The sequence below is a fragment of the Mobula hypostoma genome, chromosome 7 (genome assembly GCF_963921235.1).
Source record: "Mobula hypostoma chromosome 7, sMobHyp1.1, whole genome shotgun sequence".
NCBI classification, from domain to species: Eukaryota; Metazoa; Chordata; class Chondrichthyes; order Myliobatiformes; family Myliobatidae; genus Mobula; species Mobula hypostoma.
The window spans coordinates 173,052,698-173,077,899 of NC_086103.1; the positions used below are offsets into that span (position 1 = coordinate 173,052,698).

The 25,202-nt window shown below is 44.3% G+C and overlaps 1 protein-coding gene across 1 annotated transcript in view; it reads right to left on the minus strand.

Annotated features, from left to right (window-relative positions):
* The window catches only part of LOC134349761 (dehydrogenase/reductase SDR family member on chromosome X-like), a 366,143-nt gene that overhangs the window by 222,451 nt on the left and 118,490 nt on the right, over positions 1-25,202 (minus strand). Inside the window, exons 2-3 of the mRNA XM_063054593.1 lie at positions 22,391-22,498; positions 1,117-1,185 (exon numbers count right to left, since the gene is read on the minus strand). Coding sequence (XP_062910663.1) covers positions 1,117-1,185; positions 22,391-22,498 — 177 coding nt within the window. The remainder of the gene's footprint in view (positions 1-1,116; positions 1,186-22,390; positions 22,499-25,202) is intronic.

Genomic DNA, 25,202 nt, shown 5'->3' on the forward strand with positions numbered 1-25,202 from the left:
CTTCCACAGCCATCTGTGGCAATGAATTCCACACATCTGCCAACCTCTGGCTAAAGAAATTCCTCCCTCTCTCTGTTCAAAATGGATGTCCTTCTATTCTGAGGCTGTGCTCTCTAGTCCTTGACTCCCCTACTTTTGGAAATATCCTCTCCACTTCCACTCCATCTAGGTCTTTCAATATTCAATAGGTTTCAATGAGATCCCCCCCCCCCATTCTTCTAAATTCCAGCGAGTACAGGCCCACAGCCATCAAATGCTCCTCATACATTAACCCTTTTAGCCCCAGGATCATTCAAGTGAATCTCCCCTGGACCCCACACAGTGCCAGCACATCCTTTTTTAGATAAGGGGCCCAAAACTGCTTACAATACTCCAAGTACGATCTGACCAGTGCCTTATAAGGCCTCAGCATTACATCCTTGCTTTTATATTCTAGTGCTCTCGAAAGGAATGCTAACATTGCATTTGCCATCCTTATCACTGATTCAACCTGCAAGTTCATCTTTAGGTCACCTTGCATGAGGACTCCCAAGTCCCTTTGCGCCGCTGATTTCTGATGCTGCTTTCACCCCAAAATCCTCAACTGTTTGAATATGAGGTACTGGATTTCCCCTTCAAAGCACTGAGGATCAGATTGAGACAACTGTTCATTGTTCTGGCATGACGACTGACTCCTCTCAAAACAGTAGCTAATGATGCAGCTAAGCTCCTAAAATCTTCCCAGTATTTTATTTATTCTATTTTTATTGAGCTACAGTGCGGAACAGGCCCTTTCAGCCCTTCGAGCCATGCCGCCCAGAAAATCCCTGACTTAACCCTAATCACAGGACAATTTACAATGACTAATTAACCTATCAACCAGTACTTCTTTGGACTGTGGAAGGAAACCCACACAGTCATGGGGAGATCATACAAATCCCTTACAGGCAGCAGTGGGAATTAAACCTGGGTTGTGGTACACTAAAGCTTTCTGCTAACCAGTATGTTATTGTGCTGTCCCAGAGGCTATCTCAAATCTCTAAAGAAACTTTCTTTTGTCTCCAAAATGTGAATTTTAAAAACAGAGCAAGGTGTTTCATGTAATCCAGACGCTTCATCTCATATTCTGTACATTACCTTTGTTATTCCCAGTTTCTTTTCTAATTCTCTTCACAGACTCTTGCCCTGAATCTTCACTATTGCCAGCTGAAATAAAAAGGAACCATACATAGTTATCAAACAATCTGTTTTCCCACATACACACATACACACAATTATAAGAATATTGAAAGGTTCTCTAGTATGATAAACTGATCTTTTGACCTCACAATCTATCTCGGTATAATCTTGCACCTTATTGGTTACCTGTGCTGCACTTTCTTCGGTAGTTGTTAAACTTTATTCTGTGCAACGCACACAAAATGCTCAGCAAGTCAAGCAGCGTCAATGGAAGGGAGCAATTAGTTGACTTTTCAGGCCCAGACCATTCATCAGGACTGGTGAAGTATCTCGACTGAAACGTGAAATGTCAGCCTTAGATGTTGCCTGACCTGCAGAGTTCCAGCATCTGCAGAATCTCCTGAGCTTCTACGCTATTCTGCATTCTGTTACCGCCTTGCCTTGTATTTTCTCAATGCACTGCGTAATGATTGACTTGTACGAACAGCGTGCAAGACAAACTCTTCATTGTGCATGTGATAATAATAAAACCAGTAAAACACGCCACTTGTACCTTCTCACCACACACAGAATGATGGAGGGACTCAGCAGGTCACACAGCATCTATGGAAATGAACAAACAGTTGACGTTTCAGGCCAAGACCCTTCTTCAGGACCAGAAAGGAAGGGAGATGTCAGAATAAAAAGGTGGGGGGGGGGGTCAGAGAAGTAGGGTAGCTGAAGGTAATAGGTGAAGCCAGGTGGGTAGGAAAAGTAAAGGGCTGGAGAGGAAAGAATCTGATAGGAGAGGAGAGTGGACCGTAGGAGCAAGGGACAGAGACGGGGATCCAGGGGAAGTGATAGACAGGTGAGAAGAGGTAAGGGGCCAGAGTGGGGAATAGAAGAAGAGGGGAGGGGAAGGGATATTTTTAACTGGAAGAAGAAATCGATATTCTTGCCACCAGGTACCTTCTGCTGACAACAGTGCACCACAAAGGAGAAAATACTTTATACTTCATTGTCGCCAAACAATTGTTACTAGAACGTACAATCATCACAGCGATATTTGATTCTGTACTTCACACTCCCTGGATTACAAATATTAAATATTAAAATATTAAAAATAGTTAAAATTAGTAAATATTAAACATTTAAATTATAAATCATAAATAGAAAACAGAAAAATGGGAAGTAAGGTAGTGCAAAAAAACTGAGAGGCAGGTCCGTATATTTCGAGGGTACGGCCCAGATCCAGGTCAGGATCTGCTCAGCAGTCTTATCACAGTTGGAAAGAAGCTGTTCCCAAATCTGGCCGTACGAGTCTTCAAGTTTAAGAGGGATAAAAAGTCTGTTGGCTGGTTGGGTCATGTCCTTGATTATCCTGGCAGCACTGCTCCGACAGCATGCGGTGTAAAGTGAGTCCACGGACGGAAGATTGGTTTGTGTGATGTGCTGCACCGTGTTCACGATCTTCTGCAGCTTCTTTCAGTCTTGGACAGGACAACTTCCATACCAGGTTGTGATGCACCCCAGAAGAATGCTTTCTACGGTGCATCTATAAAAATTAGTGAGAGTTTTAGGGGACAGGCCAAATTTCTTTAGTTTTCTCAGGAAGTAAAGGCGCTGGTGGGAATTCTTGGCAGTGAACTCTGCTTGGTTAGACCAAGTCAGGTCAATTGTGATATTGACCCCGAGGAACTTAAAGCTTTTGACCTGTTCCACTTGCGCACCACCGCTGTAAATTGGGTCGTGCGGTCCGCTACTCCTTCTGAAGTCAACAACCAATTCCTTCCTCTTGCTGACATTGAGGGATAGGTTATTGTCTTCGCACCATGCCACCAGGTTCTTAATTTCCTCTCTGTACTCGAATTCATAATTGCCTGAGATACGGCCTACAATTGTTGTGTCATCAGCAAACTTATATATTGAGTTTGATGGAAACTTGGCTACACAATCATGGGTGTACAGTGAGTACAACAGGGGGCTAAGTACACAGCCTTGTGGGGCACTGGTGCTCAGAGTGATTGTAGAGGAGAGCTTGTCCCCTATTTTTACAGCCTGGGTCCTGTCTGTGAGGAAGTTGAAGATCCAGCTGCAGATCTGAGTGCTAAGACCCAGGTTCCGGAGCTTAGGAATCAGCTTGTTTGGAATGATGGTATTAAAGGCAGAGCTGCAGTCAATGAAAAGGAGCCTGATGTATGCATCTTTATTCTCCAGGTGTTCTAAGGAGGAATGTAGGGCCAAAGAGATGGCATCTGCCATTGACCTGTTGCTCCGGTAGGTGAATTGCAAAGCGTCGAGATTGACTGGCAGGCTGTGGTTGATGTGTGCCATAACCAATCTCTCGAAGCACTTCATAGCAATTGATGTCAGAGCCACAGGTCGATAGTCATTCAGGCATGCCACCTTGCTCTTCTTCGACACCGGGATTATCGTTGCCTTCTTAAAACATGAGGGGATCTTAGACTGAAGCAAGGAGCAGTTGAAGATGTCAGCAAACAAAATTCTAACTTTTTCTTCATTTAACAGGACAGAAGCTTCACTGGACAGACCAGCATTCATTGACCATTTCCAATTGCCCTTGAGAAGGCAATAGTGACCTATTTTCCTGACTACTTCTGGTGAACATACTACACAGTGCTGTTGAGGAGGGATTTAAAGGGTTCAGACCCAGAAACAATGAAGGACATGTAATGTACTTCCTAGTTATAGGTATTGGTATTGCTTTATTATTGGAACATGCACTAAAATAGAGTAAAAAGCTTGTCTTGCATACTATTCATACAGATCAAACCATAACAAGGTAGATTTTGAGGGCAGGAGTCCATCTTATCATACTCCGGAACAATTTAATAGTCTTATAATAAAGTTCAAAATTCAAAATAAATTTATTACCAAACTACATATATGTCACCATATGCAACCTTGAGATTTGTTTTTGTTGCTCAGTAAATCCAAGAAACTTAATAGAATCAATGAAAGACCACGCCCAACAGGACAGACAAACAATCAGTATGCAAAAGACAACAAACTCTGCAAATGCAAAGAAAAAGACAAATAATAATAATAGATAAATAAGAAATACAATAGATATCAAGTACATGAGAGGAAGAATCCTTTAAGTGAGACCATAGGGTGTGGGAGCAGTTGAGTGATGGGACAAGTGAGGTTGAGTGTAGTTTAGCTCCACTGATGCAAGGGCCTAATGATTGAGGAGTATTAACTGTTCCTGAACCTGGTGGTGTGAGTTCTGAGGCTCTTATTCCTTCTTCCTGATGGCAGCAGCAGCAAGAAGAGAGCATTACGTGGGTGGTGGGGGTCTCTGATAATGGATGCTGCTTTCCTGTGACAGCACTCTGTGTATACATGGTCAGTGACGGGAAGGTCTTTACCTGTGATGGACTGGGCTGTATCCACTACTATTTGTAGGATTTTCCATGTTTCCATACCAGGCTGTGATACAACCAGTCAATATACTCTCCACCTCACATCTTTAGAGGTTTGTCAATGCCGAATCTTTGCAAACTTCTAAGAAAGTAGTGGCACTACCATGCTTTCTTCATAATCGAACTTTTGTGTTGGGTCCAAGCCTGAAGTGATAACACCAAGGAATTTAAAATTGCTGACCCTCTCCAACTCTGATCCTCCAATGTGGAGGGGCTCATGGACCTCTGGTTTCCTCCTCCTGAAGTCAATGATTAGCTCCTTTTTCTTGCTGACATTGAGCGTGACACTGTTGAACATCAATCAGCCAGATTTTCAATCTCCCTCCTATATGCAGATTCGTCACCACTTTGAATTGGCCAACGACAGTGGGTTTCAAAGTTTCAAAGTATATTTAATATCAAAGTATCATTTAATTTCACTGTTGTATATTAGATACAACCTGAAATTTGCCCTCTTCCCAGACATCCATGAATCAAAGAAATCCCAGAGAACGAAACCCCAAAAACATCAAAGCCCCAAAGCCCCCCACTCTTCCTTTGCACAAGCAGTAACAAAAGCATCAACACCCACCCACCCACCCCAGCAGAAGTTCCGACCTCTCTAACTGACACCATGCAAACAGCACCAAAAGCACTAAAAAGACCATTCATTCAGAATCCATCAAACTACAGTTCACAAACCAGCACTTTGGTACCTCAGCCAGGCTCTCTCTTTCTCCATTATGGGAAAGAGAGGTCGCTCCCGCAACGACAAGAGTAGAGACCAGCAACTTGCTGTTCTGATGTTACAATATTCCACATCACTTCTCTGAGCACCACCCCCACTGTCTCAAGGACCAACACGCTCTCTCTCTCTCCCCATCGAAGGAGGGAGGGAGGGAGGGGGAGGGGGGGGAGAGAGAGAGAGAGAGAGAGAGAGAGAGAGAGATATCACTCGAGTACAGTGGCCTGCCTCCGCAGCCGACAATTAGCAAACACACCGCCTGCTGTCTCAGTGTTCCAGTCTCAATATTTTAGTCGCCCACAACGCTTCAGTCGGCGAAATCTGTGAGGAGCTGAGTCACCCATGGGGCTGTTCCCTGACTTCCGACCTTTCAGTCTCAAGGACGCATATCTTCCAGGCCATTCCTGGAGATAGCCAAGCACTACGCCTCATAGTCAGTTCAAAAACCCACCGCTTGTGAACAACCATCAAAAGAAAAGAAAGGCAAGAGAAGAGAAATAAGCTGTTTCGTGGATGAACTGGAAGAATTCGCCTTGGTCTGTAGGATCGGCTGCCGCCATCTTTCCTGGGTCCTCCTCCTATTGTCAGCAAATTAGATTGGATTAGATTAGATTATGAGGACACGCAGTCCTCGTTTATTGTCATTTTGAAATGCATGCATTAAGAAATTATACAATGTTCCTCCAGTATGATATCACAGAAACACAGGACAGACCAAGACTAAAACTGACAAAAACCACATAATTATGACATATAGTTACAACAGTGCAAAGCAATACCGTAATTTGATAAAGAGCAGACCATGGGCACGGTAAAAAAAAGTCTCAAAGTCTCGATACTCCCATCATCTCACGCAGACGGTAGAAGGGAGAAACTCTCCCTGCCATGAACCTTCAGCTCTGCAAACTTGCCGATGCAGCACCCTGGAAGCACCCGACCACAGCCAACTCTGAGTCCGTCTGAAAACTTCGAGCCTCCGACCAGCCCTCCGACACCGAGCACCGAGCATCATCTCTGCCGGGCGCTTTGATCCCGTCCCGGCCACCGAGCAAAGCAAAGCCGGGGACTCGGGGCCTGCCCCTCCAGAGATTCTGGATCACACAGTAGCAGCGACAGTGAAACAGGCATTTCAGAAGTTTCTCCAGATGTTCCTCTATGCTCTCACGTCTGCCTCCATCAAATCAGGATTGTGCATGGCACCCTACTTGGCAAATAACAGATATTCATCACCGGAGTGGCTGCTGCGAGCTGCGTCGTGCCGCCATCTTCTTCTCATGTGTAATTGACAGTACATATGGAACTGGAGCTGTGCTTAGCCACACAGTCCTCAGTATAAAGTGCGTAGAGCAGGGGTCTAAGCACACAGCCTGGTGGGACACCTGTGCTGATGAAGCTTGTGGAGCAGATGATGTTGCCAATCTGAACTGACTGAGGACTGCAAGTGAGGAAATCCAGGAACCAATTGCACAAGGAGGTATTGAGGCCAAGGTCTTGAAGCAAATTAATTAGTTGTGAAGGAATGTTAGTATTGAGTGCTCAGCTGCAGTTGATAAAGATGTTTCAGGGTTGAGTGAACAGTTAATGAAGTGGCATCTGTTGTGGACCTGTTGTGATTGTCGGCAAATTGGAGTGGATCCAAGTCGCTTCTCAGGCAGCCTCTCAAAACATTTCATCACCATGGATGTAAATGCTACAGATGATAGTCGTTGAAACAGGTTACCACGTTCTTCTTAGGCAGTGTTATCATTGAAGCCTGCTTGACACAGGCGGATACCTCAGACTGTCCAAGTGAGAGGTTAAAGATACCGGTAAACACTCTAGCCAGTTGATCAGCCAGGTACGCTTCTGGGTTGGATGCCTTCTGTGGGTTTACCCTCCTGAAAGATGCTCTCATGTCGGCCTCAGAGACTGAAATCACAGTATCTCTGGAGGCTGTTGGAGTTCATGAAGGTTCCTCCAAGTTTTGACAGTCAAAGCGAGCACAGAAGGCATTAAGCTCACCTGAGATAGAAGCCTTGTTGTCACCTGTGTCTCTTGATCTCACTTTGTAAAAGGTAATATCATTCAAGTAATGCCACAGCTGTCCAGTATCCTTCATTGATTCACATTTAGTCTGGAATTGACAGTTTGCCCACGAGATGGCTTTCTGGAGATCATATCTGGACCTCTTGTATTTTATTTGGTTGCCAGACCTGAATGCCACTGACCTGTCCCTCAGCAGATTGCGGACCTCATGGTTCATCCAGGGTTTCTGGTTATGGAAGACTGAAGGATTTTGTGGGATCACACTCATCTATGACTGTTTTTTATAAAGTCCGTGACAATGATGGTGTATTCATTCAGATCAACTGATGAGACCTTGAACGTGACCCTGTCCACTGACTTATAGTCATAGTCATAGTCATACTTTATTGATCCCGGGGGAAATTGGTTTTCGTTACAGTTGCACCATAAATAATAAATAGTAATAAAACCATAAATAGTTAAATAGTAATATGTAAATTATGCCAGTAAATTATGAAATAAGTCCAGGACCAGCCTATTGCCTCAGGGTGTCTGACCCTCCAAGGGAGGAGTTGTAAAGTTTGATGGCCACAGGCAGGAATGACTTCCTATGACGCTCTGTGTTGCATCTCGGTGGAATGAGTCTCTGGCTGAATGTACTCCTGTTCCCACCCAGTACATTATGTAGTGGATGGGAGACATTGACCAGGATGGCATACAATTTAGACAGCATCCTTGAAGCAATCCTGAACCTACTCCTCTGCCTCCCACGACCACCTCTGTTATCCTAATCTCTGGAGCTTTGTTCTTTAGCATCTCCTTGTTTGCATGTAGGAGAAGGGCAGCCAAGTGACCATATTTCTCAAAATGCAGTCTGGGCATGAAATGGTAGGCATTCCTTATCATGGTATAGCAGTCGTCTAATGTGTTGGGTCTTCTGGTGCCACAGGTTATATGCTGATGGCAATTGGGCAGAGGTTTATTCAAACAAGCCTGACTGAAGTCCCCAAATAGGATTTGAAATCTGTCATTGTGAACTGTTTCTTGTCTGGTGAAGGAAGCACGCAGTATCTCAAGTGCCTGAGTACAGCCGGCTGGCAGCGTTGTGTAAACCGTGGTCAAGACCATGGAGAAGATCATTTAGGATTATCTGGAGAAAAACTCTCCAGGTAAGTAGAATGGTTAGCAACAGCAGTATAGAAGCTGACCTGGTGGTAGGTTCTTTGAGGCTTTTGTATCTTTCTGCCTGATGGGAGAGGATAGAAGAAACATTGTCCAGGGTGTTTGGGACCTTTGATTATGCTAGTTACTTTAGCGATGCAGCAAGAAGTACAGTCTGAGTCTATGGAGGGGAGGCTGGTTCCCATGATGTCCTGAGCTGCGCCATAACTCTTGGCAGTTTCTTGGAGTCACGTGCAGTTGCAGTTATGCATCCTGATAGAATGCTTTCTATGATGCATCAATAAAAATTGGTAAGGGTCAATGGGAACATGCCAAATTCCTTTCATCTCCAGAGCAAATAGAGGCATTGGTGAGCTTTCCTAGCTGTGACATCAACATTGTTGATCCAGGACAAGTTTATTGATGAATGAAAATCACTTTGTCCAAATGTTGTACCTGAGCTGTTGAAATGGATGTCAATCTATTGTCCATTATGGAATCACAATACTATGATGGCTTCTGTGACCAGTCAATGATCTACTGTACGTTGTCTGACAAAAGACCATAACCCACTGCACAATGTGACTGGTGGACATACCCTGTGCGCTATAACTTGTATCCCTTTCCATAGTGTAATGATCCCTTGCCTGATATACACTCAGTAGCCACTTTATTAGATACACCTGCACACCTGCTTAATGCAAGTCTCTAATCAGCCAATCTTGTGGCAGCAACTCAATGCCACACACGCAGACATGGGAACAAGGTTCAGTTGTTCAGACCAAATGTCAGAATGGGGAAGAAGTACGATCTAAGTGGCTGATCATGGAATGTTTGCTCATGCCAGACAGGGTGGTTTGAGTTTCTCAGACACTGCTGAACTCCTGAAATTTTCATGCACAACAGCCTGTCAGGACTTGGCTGTGGAGCGGAAGATCACGGAATGAGTTGGAGACAGGTCCTTGTGGATTTTACATGCCAGATTTAAAAAGTGAGTGGGGTCTGTTGGAGCTTGTCTACCGAGCTGGCAATTGTTTGGTTTAATAAGAGCCTATGTGAGGTTCCACAGAGTGGCCAGTGTTGGACTGGTCAGGCTCTGTCTCAACAGGCTTGGGCAAGAACAGATGCAGGTTAGAACTTAAGTCTAAGAAGTTAGTATGAGGTGATGCATCCTGGGTGCTGGGGTCCAGGATGTCTCAGAACGGCTGCAGAAGATTCTCAAGAGGGAGGGTGAGCAGCCGGGGGTCCTGGTCCACATTGGCACCAATGACATGGGTAGAAAGGGAGTAAGGGTCCTGTGCAGTGAATATAGGCAGTTAGGGAAGAGGCTGGAGAGCAGGACCTCCAAGGTAGTAATCTCAGGATTACACACAGTATCAAGTGCTCATCAGGGCAGGAATAGGATGATAGTACAGATGAAAGAATGGCTGAGGAAGTGGTGCAAAGGGGCAAGGTTTCTGATTTCTGGATCATTGAGATCTCTTCTGGGGAAGGTATAACTTGAACCCAAGGAGAAAAAATATTCTTCTACTTATCTTGCCTAGAGCAGTTGGGGAGGGCTTAAACTAAGTTGGCAGGGGGATGGGATCCACAGGGTTAGGACTGAGGTTGGTGCAGTTGGTATACACGTCGATGCAGTGTGTAGTGAGACTGTGAGGAAGGACAGGCAGATGATCGTGCAAAATTGCAGTCAGTGGGATGAGATGAAACTGTTATGGGGGGGAAAAATTGAAAAGGGTGATGAATACAGGACTGAAGGTGTTATATTTGAATGCACGCAGTATATAAAATAAAGTAGATGATCTTGGAGATCGGGAGGTATGAGATTGTGGGCATCACTGAGCCATGGCTGAAAGAAGATCATAGTTGGGAGCGTAACATCCAAGGATACACCTTTTATCGAAAGGACAGGCAGATAGGCAGAGAGGGTAGTGTGGCTCTGTTAGTAAAAAACAAAATCAAATCCTGACAAAGCGGTGACATAGGACCAGAAGATGTAGGATCCTTGTCGGTTGGGTTAAGAAACAGCAAAGGTAAAAAGATCCTGATGGGAGTTACAGACAAGACCCCAAATAGTGGCCAGGATGTGGGATTAAAATGCAAGGGGCAATAGAAGAAATATGCAACAACGGCAATACTACGATCGCTGTGGGGTTTTCAATATGAAGGTTGCTTGGGAAAATCAGGTTGGTGCTGGATACCAAGAGAGAGAATTTATAGAGTGTCTATGAAATGGTTTTGTAGAGCAGCTTGTGGTTGAGCCCACTAAGGGAAAGGCAATTCTGGATTGGGTGTTGTGTAATGACCCAGATTTAATTACAGAGTTTAAAAGTAAAGGAACCCTTAGGAGGCAGTGACCATAATATGATAGAATTCACCTGGCAGTTTGAGAGGGAAGGGATAAAGTCTGATGTTTCAGCATTACAGTTCAATAAAGAGAACTACACCGGCACGAGAGAGGAGCTGGCCGAAGTTGATTGGAAGGGGACACTAGCAGGGACGATGGCAGAACAGCAGTGGCTGGAGTTGCTGAAGACAACTCGGAAGGTGGAGGCCTTATACATCACTAAGATAAATAATTATTCAAACGGGAGGATAAGGCAACCATGGCTGACAAGGGACATCAAAGATAGTATAAAAGCAAAAGATAAGGCATACAATTAAGAAAAAATTAGTGGGAAGTTAGAGTATTGGGAAGCTTTTAAAAACCAACAGAAGGCACCTAAAAAAACCATAAGGTGAGGAAAAAATGAAATATGGTAATATTCATTTGGCCGGTAATATCAAAGGGGATACCAAAAGTTTTTCCAGATATTTCCAGATAGAGTAAAAGAGAGGTAACACTGCTGAAAAATGGCACTGGAAAAGTAGTAATGGGGGACAAAGAAATAGTGGACAAACTTATTTTGTCTTCACTGTGGAAGACACTGGCAGTATGCCAGAAATTCAAGAGTGTCTGGGGGCAGAAGCGAGTGCAGTTACTATTACCAAGGAGAAGGTGCTTGGGAAGCTCAATGGTCTGAAGGTAGGTAAGTCACCTGGACCAGATGGACTACACCCCAGACAGGATTCAGCAGCAGAAGACCACTAACATACACCCATTGGCTACTTTATTAGGTACAGGGGGTACCTCGCAAAGTGGCCACTGAGTGTAAACTTCCATATATATTGCAGTGGCAACATAATTTTGTGCCCCTTAATGCCAAGTTTACTTTAACAGAGTTCTTGCTCAGAAGGGTTCTTGCTCCTGATCATAATATGATAGAACTCATACTGCAATTTGAGAGGGAGAAGCATAAGTCACATGTATCAGTATCACAATAGAATAAAGGGAATTACAGAAGCATGAGAGAGGAGTTTGCCCAGGTGGATTCGAGGGGGATTCTGACCAGGATGACAGTGGAACAGAGCTGGCTGAAGTTTCTGGGAATGGTTCACAAGGCGCAAGATTGATATGTCCCACAGAAGTTGTTCTCAAGTGGCCGGGATAGGCAACCGTGGCTGACAAGGGAAGTTAAGGACTACATAAAAGCCAAGGAAAGGGCATATAAGGTAGCAAAAATGAGTGGAAAGTCAGATGATTGTGAAACTTTTAAAATCCAACAAAAGGCAACTAAAAAGGGAAAAGATGAAATATGAGAGCCAACTAGCTAATAATATAAAGCAGGATACTAAAAGTTTTTTTGAGTTAGAGAATAAAAGGGAGGTAAAAGTTGATATTGGACCACTGGAAAATGATGCTGGTGAGGTAGTAATGGGGGACAAAGAAATGGCAGATGGACTTACTGGGTACTTTGCATCTGTCTTTACTGTGGTAGACAATAGCTGTATGCCAGAGGTCCATGACTCTCAGGGAGCAGGAGTGAGTGTCATTGCTTTTACAAAGGAAAAAGTGTGAGGTAAACTGAAAGGTTTTAAGGTGGATAAGTCACTTGGACCAGATGGACTACATTCCAGTATCCTGAAAGAGGTTGCTGAAGAGATAATGGATACATTGGTCATATTCTTTCAAGAATCACTTGATTCTGGCACGGTTCCGGAGGACTAGAAAATTGCAAATGTCACGCCACTCTTTAAAGAGTGACAAAAGGAAGACAATTATAGGCTAGTTGGCCTAGCCTCAGTGGTTGGGAAAGTGTTGGAGTCTATTATTAAGGACAAGGTTTTGGGGTACTTGGAGACTAATGATAAAATAAGGCGAAGTCAGCATGATTTCTGCAAAGGGAAATCTTGCCTGACAAATCTATTAGACTTCTTCGAGGAAGTAACAAAAGGATGGGCAAAGGAGAGGCAGGGGATGTCATTTACTTAGATTTTCAGAAGGCATTTGATAAGATACCACACATGAGACTGCTTAACAAGATAAAATCTAATAATGTTACTGGAAATATATTAGCATGAATAGAGGAATGGCTGACAGGCAGGAGGCAGCGAGTGGGAATAAAGGGGACCTTTTCTGGTTGGCTGCCAGTGACTAGTGGTGTTCCTCAGGGGTCAGAATTGGGACTGCTACTTTTCCCATTGTTTGTCAATGATATAGATAGTGGAATTGATGGCGTTGTGGCAAAGTTTGCAGATGATAAGAAGATAGGTGAAGGAGTAGGTATTGCTGAGGAAGCAGTGCAATTGCAACAGGACTTAGATCAATTGAAAGAATGGACAAACAAGTGGCTGATGGAATAGAGTGTTGGGAAATGTATAATAATGCATTTTGGTAAAAGGTACAATAGTACAGACTGTTATCTAAATGGGGAGAAAATTCAACATCAGAGGTGCAAAGGGAATTAGGAGTCCTTGTGGAAGACTCCCAGACGGTTAATTTACAGGTCAAGTCTGAGGTAAAGAAAGCAAATGCAATGTTGGGCAACACACATAAAAATTGCTGGTGAACGCAGCAGGCCAGGTAGCATGTATAGGAGGAGGTACAGTCGACGTTTCGGGCCGAGACCCTTCGTCAGGACCTCTTCCTATAGATGCTGCCTGGCCTGCTGCATTCACCAGCAATTTTTATGGGTGTTGCTTGAAATCCCAGCATCTGCAGATTTCCTTGTGTTTGCGTTTTTAAATGCAATGTTGGCACTTATGTCAAGGGGAATAGAATACAAAAAAAGGAGATAACGCTGAAGTTTTATAAGGCTACACTTGGACTATTGTCGACAGTTTAGGGCCCCTTATCTCAGAAAGGGTGTATTGTCATTGGAGAGAGTCCAGAGGATGTTCCTGGGAATGAAGGGGTTAACATATTAGGAGTGTTTGGCAGCTTTGAGTCTGTACTCACTGGAATTTAGAAGAAAGTATGGGGATCTCATTGAAACCTACTGAATGTTGAAAGGACTGGATAAGGTGGATGTTTTCTCTGGTGAGGGTATTCAGAACTAGAGGGCACAGCTTCAAAATTGAGGGGAAACCTTTTAGAACAGAAGTAAGGAGAAATATTTTTAGCCAAAGAGTGGTGAATTTGTGGAATGTTCTGCCACAGACTGCAGTGGAGGCCAAGTTCGTGGGTATATTCAAAGCAGAAGTTGATAGATTCCTGATTGGTCAGGGCATCAAGGGATATGGTGAAAGAACAAGAGTATGGGGTTGAGTGGGATCCGGGATCAGCTATGATGAAATGGTGGAGCAGATTTGATGGGCTGAATGGCCTAGTTCTGCTCCTATGTCTTATGTTCTTGTGGTCTAAGGGTGAAGGGTGATGGGGTGAAGGCAGGGGAATGGTGCTGACAGGGAAAATAAATCAGCCCTGATCAAATGGTGGAGAAGACTCAATGGGCTGAATGGCCTAGTTATGCTCCTATGATCAACCTGCTTGACAATCCTTTATGGCAGCCTGCAATGCAACGGTGTAATGGGCCTACTTATCAGAAACACCAGACTCTCCTCAGGCAGCAGCCGAAATTGCACTTCTGACAAAACATTTATCTGCAGTTGCTCTCAGCATTCTGGACTAAAGATAAAGGAAATTAAAAATATTGAAACTTGAGGCTTTAAGTCTTACTGTTTACATGACCGCTTCCAGCACAGTTGGGCATAGCAAACAGCTGAAAAGACCAACTTCAGTTCTCTGCAAACTATCACTTAGACACAGCAATTTTTTAAATTTAAGATTCACTTTTAATATGTATATCACCAACTTCATATGATAAATATTTCTGTCCTCACTTCTCCTCCAAGGAAGACTCTTGAGATCAGGGATAACTTGCTTCCAACGCAGATCTGTTGGTTCTAAAGTGACTGAGGCCAATGTAGGAATCGCTGCTCTCTAGCACATGGGCCAAATGGGAGGAAAACTTCTTGGATTCAGCTGGATCCACGAGAGCGTAGTGGTTAGCGTACTGCTTTACAGACCAGCGATTGCGGTTCAATTCCTGCCGGTGTCAGCAAAGATTTTGCACGTTCATCCGTGGCTGTGTGAGATTTTTCCGGGTGCTTCCATTTCCTCACACATTCCAAAGACGTACAAATTAGCAAGATGTGGCCATGCTACTTTGGCACCAGAAGCGTAGCGACACTTGCAGGATAGTCAAAGCACATCTCCTCTGGGCTTCTCCACTTCCCCCTTTTCCTTCTCCCTGGGCCTCCCGTCCCATGATCTACTCATATCCCTTTTGCCAATCACCTGTCCGGCTCTTGGCTCCATCCCTCCCCCTCCTGTCTTCTCCTATCATTTTGGATCTCCCCCTGCCCCTCCAACTTTCAAATCTCTTACTAGCTCTTTCGTCAATTAGTTCTGACGAAGGGTCTCGGCCTGAAACGTCGACTGTACCTCTTCCTAGAGATGCTGCCTGGCCTGCTGCGTTCACCAGCAACTTTGATGTGTGTTGCTTGAATTTCCAGCATCTGCAGAATTCCGCGTGTTTACATCCTCAGAATGCATTGGTTGTTGACACAAAATGACGTATTTCACAGTGTTTTCATGTTTCAAAGTACATGTGACAAATAAAGCTAATCTCTTTCTTTCCTATTGTGCCATTTTTTTAAAAATGTAGTGGTTACCAATACAATAGGTAAAGGACAAAATAACACTTCCTGTTGCACACATCCTTCTGCAGAGCAGAAATAAAATGGATATGTACCAATCACACAGTACGTTGTGCGTCATGGAAACAGCCACCGTTTCATAGACCTTTGTCTACTTTGCTCACTGCCTTGGGAAAGCAGCCAGCTTATGGTCGAGACCATTAAGGAAAAGACAATTCTGGATTCTGGAGCTTAAGATAAAAGAACCCTCAGGAGACAGTGATAGTATGATAGAATTCACCCTGCAGTTTGAGAGGGAGAAGATGAAGTTAGATGTATTACTAATACAGTGGAGTAAAAGGGAATTACAGAGGCATGAGACTGCAGCTGGCCAAAGTTGATTGGAAGGTGACACTAGTAGGGATGCCAGCAAAACAACAATGGCTAGAGGTTCAAATTCAAGTTTATTGTCATCGTTTATTGACTGTGCCAAACAATACAGTTTAGAACCAAATGAAACAATGTTCCAGTGGACCACAGTGCACCCACAAAACATCTATCACACACAGCACAATAAATAAAATATTACCATAGATAAGTTAATATAATATAATTCAAAATGTATGTAGTGCACAGCACGGGTAAATAGTTCGCTGTCCTTGTGACGAGACATTGGTGGTGGCAAGTATTCATTGGTCTCTCAGCCTGAAAGAAGAAGCTGTTACTCAGTCTAATAGTCCTAGTCCTGATGCTCCTGCACCTTCTTTCTGATGGTCATGGGTCAAAGAAGTTGTGGTAGGGATCCTCAACAATGCATTAGGCCCTTTGTATAGAATGCTCACAAACAGGGAGAAGGGAGAGCCCAGTAATCCTCTCAACAGATTTACTATCCTCTGTACAGTCTTGGGGTCCGATGCCTTGCAGCTTCTGGACCTCACAAAGATGCAGCCAGACAGGAAATCAGAATTCACACTGCAATTAGAATATACCAGCATGGCAACATACAACTCCCAGCCCAACGTTCTCCATCCCACCTTTTCCCGGTTTGTTTTCACAACCTGAGAATACTGTTGGGATTTTCATTACCAACTTTTCTTGCTTTGCCTGTTTCTTTATTGTTCTGTGGTCGGGATTATTATAAGGTATAAAGACATCAGCTGCTTCTACATGACAAGTTTGATTCCTGCAGGTTGCTCTGTGACACCCTACTATCGGGCAGGAGGTATCACAGCATTAGGACAAGAACTGTTAGGATGGGTTCAGCACGCTGGAGGAACTCAGCAGGTCGGGCAGCATCTGTGGAAACGAACAGTCAACGTTTTGGGCCGAGACCCTTCGTAAAGACTGATGAAGGGTCTCAGCCCGAAACATTAACTGTTTCCAGGGATGCTGCATGACCTGCTGAGTTCCTCCAGCGTGTTGTGCATGTTGCTTTGACCCCAGCATCTGCAGAGTATTTTGTGGTTAGGATGGGTTACAGCTTCTCGCCCCAGGCCGTAAGAGTACTGAACTCACTGCCGACACATATGAATTTCATCATGCAGTCTCATCACACAGAAACAGCAGTAGCATTGTACTGTTTACTTTCTAACTTGTATCATATATGCACATTATTATTTGCTAATTTATTTGTGGTAATATTTACTTTGTGTTACGTGTGTGGGTTATATGTACTGTGTTGTGCACCTTGGTCTGGAGAGATATTGTTTCATCTGGCGGTATGTAAGTGTACAGTTGAATGACAATAAACTGATCTTGAACTATGAGCATTGAACCTTGAATTTGCAACATGGAAATTCAAGATTCAAGATTGTTTAATGTCATTTCCAGTACACAAGCGCAAAGGAGAACAAAGTAACTGTTACTCCAGATTCAGTGCAGCACAAACACACCAAGATAATGAATACAATAATAAAAAAGAATAACTGATATGAATATATAAAATAGCTTATGCATAGATTATATATGTCCATAAACTGACCCTAGGCACAGACATGTTTGAATATAAGGTAATTCTGACAGGAAAAATTGAGTCCTGACAGAAACGTAGAAACATAAAAAACCTTAGAAATTACCAAGTGCTACCCATAGCCCTCAATTTTCTGAGCTCCATGTACCTGTCCAAGAGTCTCTTAAAAGACCCTATCGTATTCGCGTCTACCTCTGTCGCCGGCAGCCCATTCCACGCACTCACCACTCTCTGCATAAAAAACTTACCCCTGACATCTCCTCTGTACCTACTTCCAAGCATCTTAAAACTGTTCCCTCTCGTGCTAACATTTCAACCCTGGGAAAACCCCCTGACTATCAACAAGATCAATGCCTCCCATCATCTTATACACCTCTGTCAGGTCACCACTCATCCTCCATCGCTCCAAGGAGAAAGGGTCGAGTTCACACAACCTATTCTCATAAGGTATGCTCCCCAATCCAGGCAACATCCTTGTAAATCTCCTCTGCACCCTTTCTATGGTTTCTACATCCTTCATGCAGTGAGGCGACCAGAACTGAGCACAGTAGTCCAAGTGGGGTCTGACCAGGGTCCTATATAGCTGCAACATTACCTCTTGGCTCCTAAACTCAGTCCCATGATTGATGAAGGCCAATGCATCGTATGCCTTCTTAACCACAGAGTCAATCTGCATGGCAGCTTTGAGTGTCCTATGGATTCAGACCCCAAGATCCCTCTGATCCTCCACACTGCCAAGAGTCTTACCATTAATACTATGTTCTGTCATCACATTTGACCTACCATAATGAACTACCTCACACTTATCTGGGTTGAACTCCATTTGCCACTTCTCAGTCCAGTTTTGCATCCTATCGATGTCCCACTGTAACCTCTGACAGCCCTCCACACTATCCACAACATCCACTTTGGATGTTGATGACAAATTTGATGACAAATTTGCTTGTGTCATCAGCAAATTTACTAACCCTTCCCTCCACTTCCTCATCCAGGTCATTTATAAAAAATCACGAAGAGTAGGGGTCCCAGAACAGATCCCTGAGGCACACCACTGGTGACCAACCTCCATGCAGAATATGACCCGTCTACAACTACTCTTTGCCTTCTGCGGGCAAGCCAGTTCTGGATCCACAAAGCAATGTCCCCTTGAATCCCATGCCTCCTTACTTTTTCAATAAGCCTTGCATTGGGTACCTTATGAAAGGCCTTGCTGAAATCCATATACACTACATCTACTGCTCTTCCTTTGTCAATGTGTTTAGTTACATCCTCAAAAAATTCAATCAAGTTCGTAAAGCACAACCTGCCTTTCACAAAGCCATGCTGACTATTTCTAATCTTATTATGCCTCTCCAAATGTTCATAAATTCTGCCTCTCAGGATCTTCTCCATCAACTTACCAACTACTAAAGTAAGACTTACTGGTCTATAATTTCCTGGGCTATCTCAACTCCCTTTCTTGAATAAGGTAACAACATCCACAAACCTCCAATCCTCCAGAACCTCTTCCGTCCCCATTGATGATGTAAAGATCATCGTCAGGTGCTTAGCAATCTCCTCCCTCGCCTCCCACAGTAGCCTGGGGTACATCTTGTCCGGTCCCGGTGACTTATCCAACTTGATGCTTTCCAAAAGCTCCAGCATAACCTCTTGCTTAATATCTAAATGCTCAAATTTTTCAGTCTGCTGTAAGTCATCCCTAAAATTGCCAAGATTGTTTTCCGTAGTGAATACTGAAGCAAAGTATTCATTAAGTACCTCTGCTATCTCCTCCGGTTCCATACACACTTTTCCACTGTCACACTTGATTAGTCCTATTCTCTCACGTCTTATCCTCTTGCTCTTCACATACTTGTAGAATGCCTTGGGGTTTTCTTTAATCATGTCCGTCAAGGCCTTCTCATGGCCCCTCCTGGCTCTCCTAATTTCATTCTTAAGCTCCTTTTTGCGAGCCTCATAATCTTCTAGATTCCAATCATTACCCAGTTTTTTGAACCTTTCGTAAGCTCTGTTCTTCTTGACTAGATTTACAACAGCCTTTGTACACCACAGTTCCTGTACCCTACCATCCTTTCCCTGTCTCACTGGAACATACCTATGCAGAACTCCATGCAAATATCCCCTGAACATTTGCCACATTTCTTCCATACGTTTCCCTGAGAACATCTGTTTCCAATTTATGCTTCCAGGTTCCTGCCTGACAGCCTTATATTTCCTCTTACTCCAATTAAACGCTTTCCTAACTTGTCTGTTCCTATCCCTCTCCAAAGCTATGGTAAAGGAGATAGGATTGTGATCACTATCTCAAAAAATGCTCTCCCACTGAGAGACCGGACACCTGACCAGGTTCATTTCCGAATACCAGATCAAGTACAGCCTCTCCTCTTGTAGGCTTATCTACATATTCTGTCAAGAAACCTTCCTAAACACACCTAACAAACTCCACCCCATCTAAACCCCTCGCTCTAGGGACATGCCAATCGGTATTTGGGAAATTAAAATCTCCCACAACAACAACCCTGTTATTATTACACCTTTCCAAAATCTGTCTCCCTATCAGCTCCTCAATGTCCCTGTTACTATTGGGTGGTCTATAAAAAACACCCAGTGGAGATATTGACCCTTTCCTGTTCCTAACTTCCACCCACAGAAACTTCGTAGACAATCCCTCCATGACTTCCTCCTTTTCTGCAGCCGTGACATTATGTCTGATCAGCAGTGCCACGCCCCCACCACTTTTGCCTCCCTCCCTGTCCTTTCTGAAACATCTAAAGCCTGGCACTCAAAGTAACCATTCCTGCCCCTGAGCCATCCAAGTCTCTGTAATGGCCACAACATCATAGCTCCAAGTATTGATCCACGCTCTAAGCTCATCCGCTTTGTCCATAATACTCCTTGCATTATAATAGACACATCTCAAACCATTGGTCTGAGCGCATCCCTTCTCTACCACCTGCCTATCCTCCCTCTCACACTGTCTTCAAGTTTTCTCTATTTGTGAGCCAACCGCCTCTTCCTCCGTCCCTACAGTTCAGTTCCCAACTCCCCCGTGATTAGTTTAAACTCTCCCTAATAGCCTTTTCAAACCTCCCCGCCAGGATATTGGTCTCTCTGGGATTCAAGTGCAACCCGTCCTTTTTGTACAGGTCACACCTGCCCCAAAGGAGGTCCCAATGATCCCGAAATCTGAATCCCTGCCCCCTGCTCCAATCCTTCAGCCATGCATTTATCCTGCACCTCACTCTATTCCTATACTCACTGTCACATGGCACAGGCGTAAATCCCAAGATTACTACCTTTGATGTCCTGCTTCTCAACTTCCTTCCTAACTCCCTGTAGTCTGCTTTCAGGGCTTCCTCCCTTTTCCTACCTATGTCGTCGGTACCAATATGTACCACGACCTCTGGCTGTTCTCCTTCCCACTTCAGAAACATCCTAGACCCTGGTACCTGGGAGGCAAACTACTATCCGTATTTCTTTCCTGCGTCCATAGAATCGCCTGTCTGACCCTCTAACTATAGAGTCCTCTATCACTGCTGCTATCCTCTTCCTTTCCCTACCCTTCTGAACCACAGGGCCAGACTCTGTGCCAGAGGCGCAGCCACTGTTGCTTCCCCCAGGTAGGCCAACCACCTCCAACAATACTCAAACAGAAGTACTTATCGTCAAGGGGGACAGCCACAGGGGTACTCTCTAGCCTCTGACTCTTGCCCTTCCCTCTCCTGACTGTTACCCACTTATCTGTCTCCCGAGGCCCTGGTGTGACTACCTGTCTATAGCTCCGCTCTATCACCTCCTCACTTTCCCTGACCAAACAAAGGTCTTCGAGCTGCATATCCAGTTCCCTAACACGGACCCTAAGGAGCTGCAACTCGACACACCTGGTGCAGATGTGGCCGTCCAGGAGGCTGGGAGTCTCCCGAACTTCCCACATCTGACGCCAAGCACAGAACACCACCCTCACACACATACTTCCTGTCGGTATTCTACACAGTTTACCTACCTCACCTTGACCCATTATCGCCAAAGCCCCATTGAGTCAAAGCCTTCCTACTCTGTCTCCCTCTATTCTGTCACCCGCTCCTCTGGTGCCTGCTCTATAAAGCTGTCTCCTTTCAAACTCTTCTCGCTGTTCTACCTGGTTGATGTCCATGCGCTTGCACAGTTGTGCCCCGATCAAACCGCTGAAGAAATAACCTGATGAAGGGTTTCTACCTGAAACGTTGATTATTCTACCTGAAACGTTGATAGGGGTCAGGGGGTCTGGAGGGAAGGCTGGGGCGGGGTTCTGAGTTGGATGATCAGCCATGATCATAATAAATGGCGGTGCAGGCTCGAAGGGCCGAATGGCCTACTCCTGCACCTATTTTCTATGTTTCTATTTACTCTTTTCCATAGATGATGCCTGACCTGCTAAGCTCCTCAGCTTTCTGTGTGTGTTGCTAGGAAAAGATAAAGTATTGGTAGTGAGGGGTGTTATTGGTGGGTTAGTGGGTTAAGTTGTTGATCTGTCTTACTGCTTGGGTAAAGTAACTGTTTTTGAGTCTCTTTAAACGCAAACAACAGGAATTCTGCAGATGCTGGAAATTCAAGCAACATACATCAAAGTTGCTGGTGAACGCAGCAGGCCAAGCAGCATCTATAGGAAGAGGTGCAGTCGACGTTTCAGGCCGAGACCCTTTGTCAGGACTAACTGAAGGAAGAGTGAGTAAGGGATTTGAAAGTTGGAGGGTCTCGGCCTGAAACGTCGACTGTGCCTCTTCCTATAGATGCTGCTTAGCTTGCTGCGTTCACCAGCAACTTTGATGTATGTTGTTTTTGAGTCTGGTGGTCCTAGCATGGATGCTACGTAGCTTCCTCCCTAATGGGAGTGGAACGAACAGTCCATGAACAGGGTGGGTGGGATCTTTCATGATGCTACTGGCCCTTCCATTGCAAATCACTACTAATTTGACATTAACTTCATATATTATTATATAAAGCAATTACCGATTATCACATGCATTCCCAGTCTTGATAGATGCTTTGCAGTCTCATACCCAATCCCTTGAGCACCTCCAGTCACAATGGCAACTTTCCCATCTTGAGATGGCAGAACTGCAAGAGGAAATAAAATTAGTTCATATTATATCCATATTTATGCAGAATAATCACAAGAAATAGCTGTAGACTGGCCATATAAATGGACTACAATGCATAGAATAATATTCAAGTCCAATCACACTATTTTGAGAAGCTGAACTCAATTTTAAAAAAACATTATAAAGATATGTTAAATGTGAATACGTATACATACAAATGGAAATTGATTTAAACTATAAGGTTGAGATTTTTCTTGTCAATGAGTTAAAAGTTGTTCAGTCATAAGATGCACTTAAACTGCTGCTTTAATGCATAACAATTATGCCTCTAGGCTTGTTTACATACAGTATGTATAAAGTGGTTAGTTGTGTGGATCTGATATAAGTACTGGCACAATGGAAGCCCATGGTGAAATAAATTAGCATCTTGCGCTTCACACAAAGATGCACCTCTCCTCACATGTTAACCCTTTCATTCCTGGGATCATTCTCAGGGACCTCCTCTAGACCCTCGCCAACGCAAGAGTCGAGCCGGGTGGGGGAAGGGTGGCAGACACTCCCAGTTTGTCATGTCATGATTCTCAGCACAGCAATGAGGTGTTCAGCTCCAGAGTCTTGAGCGTGTATTCTAGGCTGGCACTGAGGCCATGAAAGAGTGTAACAGAGGTTGAGTCTTTTGGATTAAGGACCTGGGGAACAAGAGGCAGGAAACTGCAGGTGATGAGGGCGCAAAGGGGGGTAGAAAAAGGGTGAAGGGACTTCAGATATGAGGGAAAACAAAGGCGAGAGGATGGGGTGAGATATCGAAGATGCTGTCCGGTTGAAGACCACCAAAATAGATTGCTGTATGAGGCATTGTTCCTCCAGTCATGGTCTAGCCTCAACTTGACAGCAGAGCTGGCCGTGGACAGATAAACCAGTGTGGGAATGAGAAATAGAATTAAAGTGGCTGGCCACACAGACCCCCTGGCTGATACAGGGAACAGAGCGAAGGTAGTCGATGAAGTGATCCCCAATCTGTATTGGGTCTCACTCATGTAGAGAGGCCACAGATGGAGTACTGGATGCAGTAAATGATATCGATGAATTCACACGTGAAGTACTGTTTCAGTTCCATGCTTTCCATTAGAAGACGGGGGTGGAAATAATCCTTATTTTCTGTCGAAGCATCAACCACCAACAGAAATGTGAAATTTGGGATGTACTGAATGTTAGAACATAGAACATAGAGCATAGTGGTCTACAGCACATTACAGGACCTTCAGCCCACAATGTTGTGCTGACCATATAACCTAATCTAGAAACTGCCTAGAATTTCCCTACCGCATAGCGGTCTATTTTTCTAAACTCCATGTACCTATCTAAGAGGCTCTTAGAAGACCCTATTGTATCCGCTTCCACCTCCCCCGCCAGCAGTGCATTCCACGCACCCACCACTCCCCATGTGAAAAACTTACTCCTTGGTACCTATTTCCAAGCACCTTAAATCTATGCCCCCTCGTGTTAGCCATTTCGGTCCTGGGAAAAAGCCTCTGGCTATCCACACGATCAATGCCTCTCATCATCTTATACACCTCTATCAGGTCACCTCTCATCCTCTGTCGCTCCAAGGAGAAAAGGCCAAATTCACTCAACCTATTCTCATAAGATACACCCTCCAATCCAGGCAACATCCTTGTAAATCCCCTCTGCACTCTCTTTATAGTGTCCACATCCTTCCTGTAGTGAGGTGACCAGAATTGAACGTAGTACTCCAAATGGGGTCTGACCAAGCTCTTTTATAACTGTAGAATTACCTCACAACTTTTGAACTTAATCCCATGGTTGATGAAGGCCGACACATCATACCCCTTCTTAACAACACTGTCAACCTGTGCAGCAGCTTTGAGTGTCCTATGGACACGGACCCCAAGATCTCTCAGATTCTCCACACTGATAAGAGTCTTACCATTAACATTATATTCTCATTCCAGTGAAGAACAAAATAATATCCATTATGGCATGAAGCCCTCTTCACAAACACAACATCTCAATATTTGTTTTCTCTCTGATTCCACAGGAAAGGACCCAGCATTTCTGAGTACCCAGAGAGACCAAAGGAAATCCAGAGCAAGATACTGTGTTTTAACCCATCAAGTTAATAATATGGTTGAGTCGGCCAAAGCAAATTCTATACACAAGAGATTCTGCAGATATTGGAAATCTTGAGTAACACACACAAAATGCTGGAGCAACTCAGCCAGTATGGAGAGGAAGAAATATTTGCCATTTTGGGCCAGGACTGGAAAAGAAAGGGCCAGAAGCCAGAATAGTAATTATGAGCGAGGGAGAGGAGTATGCCTTCCCTTTCTTCCATGGTCCACCGTCTTCTTCTATCAGATTCCTTCTCCTTCAGCCCTTCACCTTTTCTATCTATCACCTCCCACTACGCACTTCCCCCTCACCTGATCTCCCTATCACCTGATAGCTTGCACTTCCTTCCTCTCCTCCATTTTCTAACTTTGACTTCTTCCCCTTTCCTTTGCAGTCAACAGTTTATTCATTTCCATTGATGCTGCCTGACCTGCTGAGTTCCTCCAGCATCTTGTGTCTGTTGTCCTGGATTTCAGAAAATCTTTCAATGGTGCTGCTTCTGAAAATCCTTTTGTGTCAGGCATCAGCATCATAAGAAGCTTGACCATCAGTGTTAATCTACACACAGCTTTGGTAAAATGTGGGTT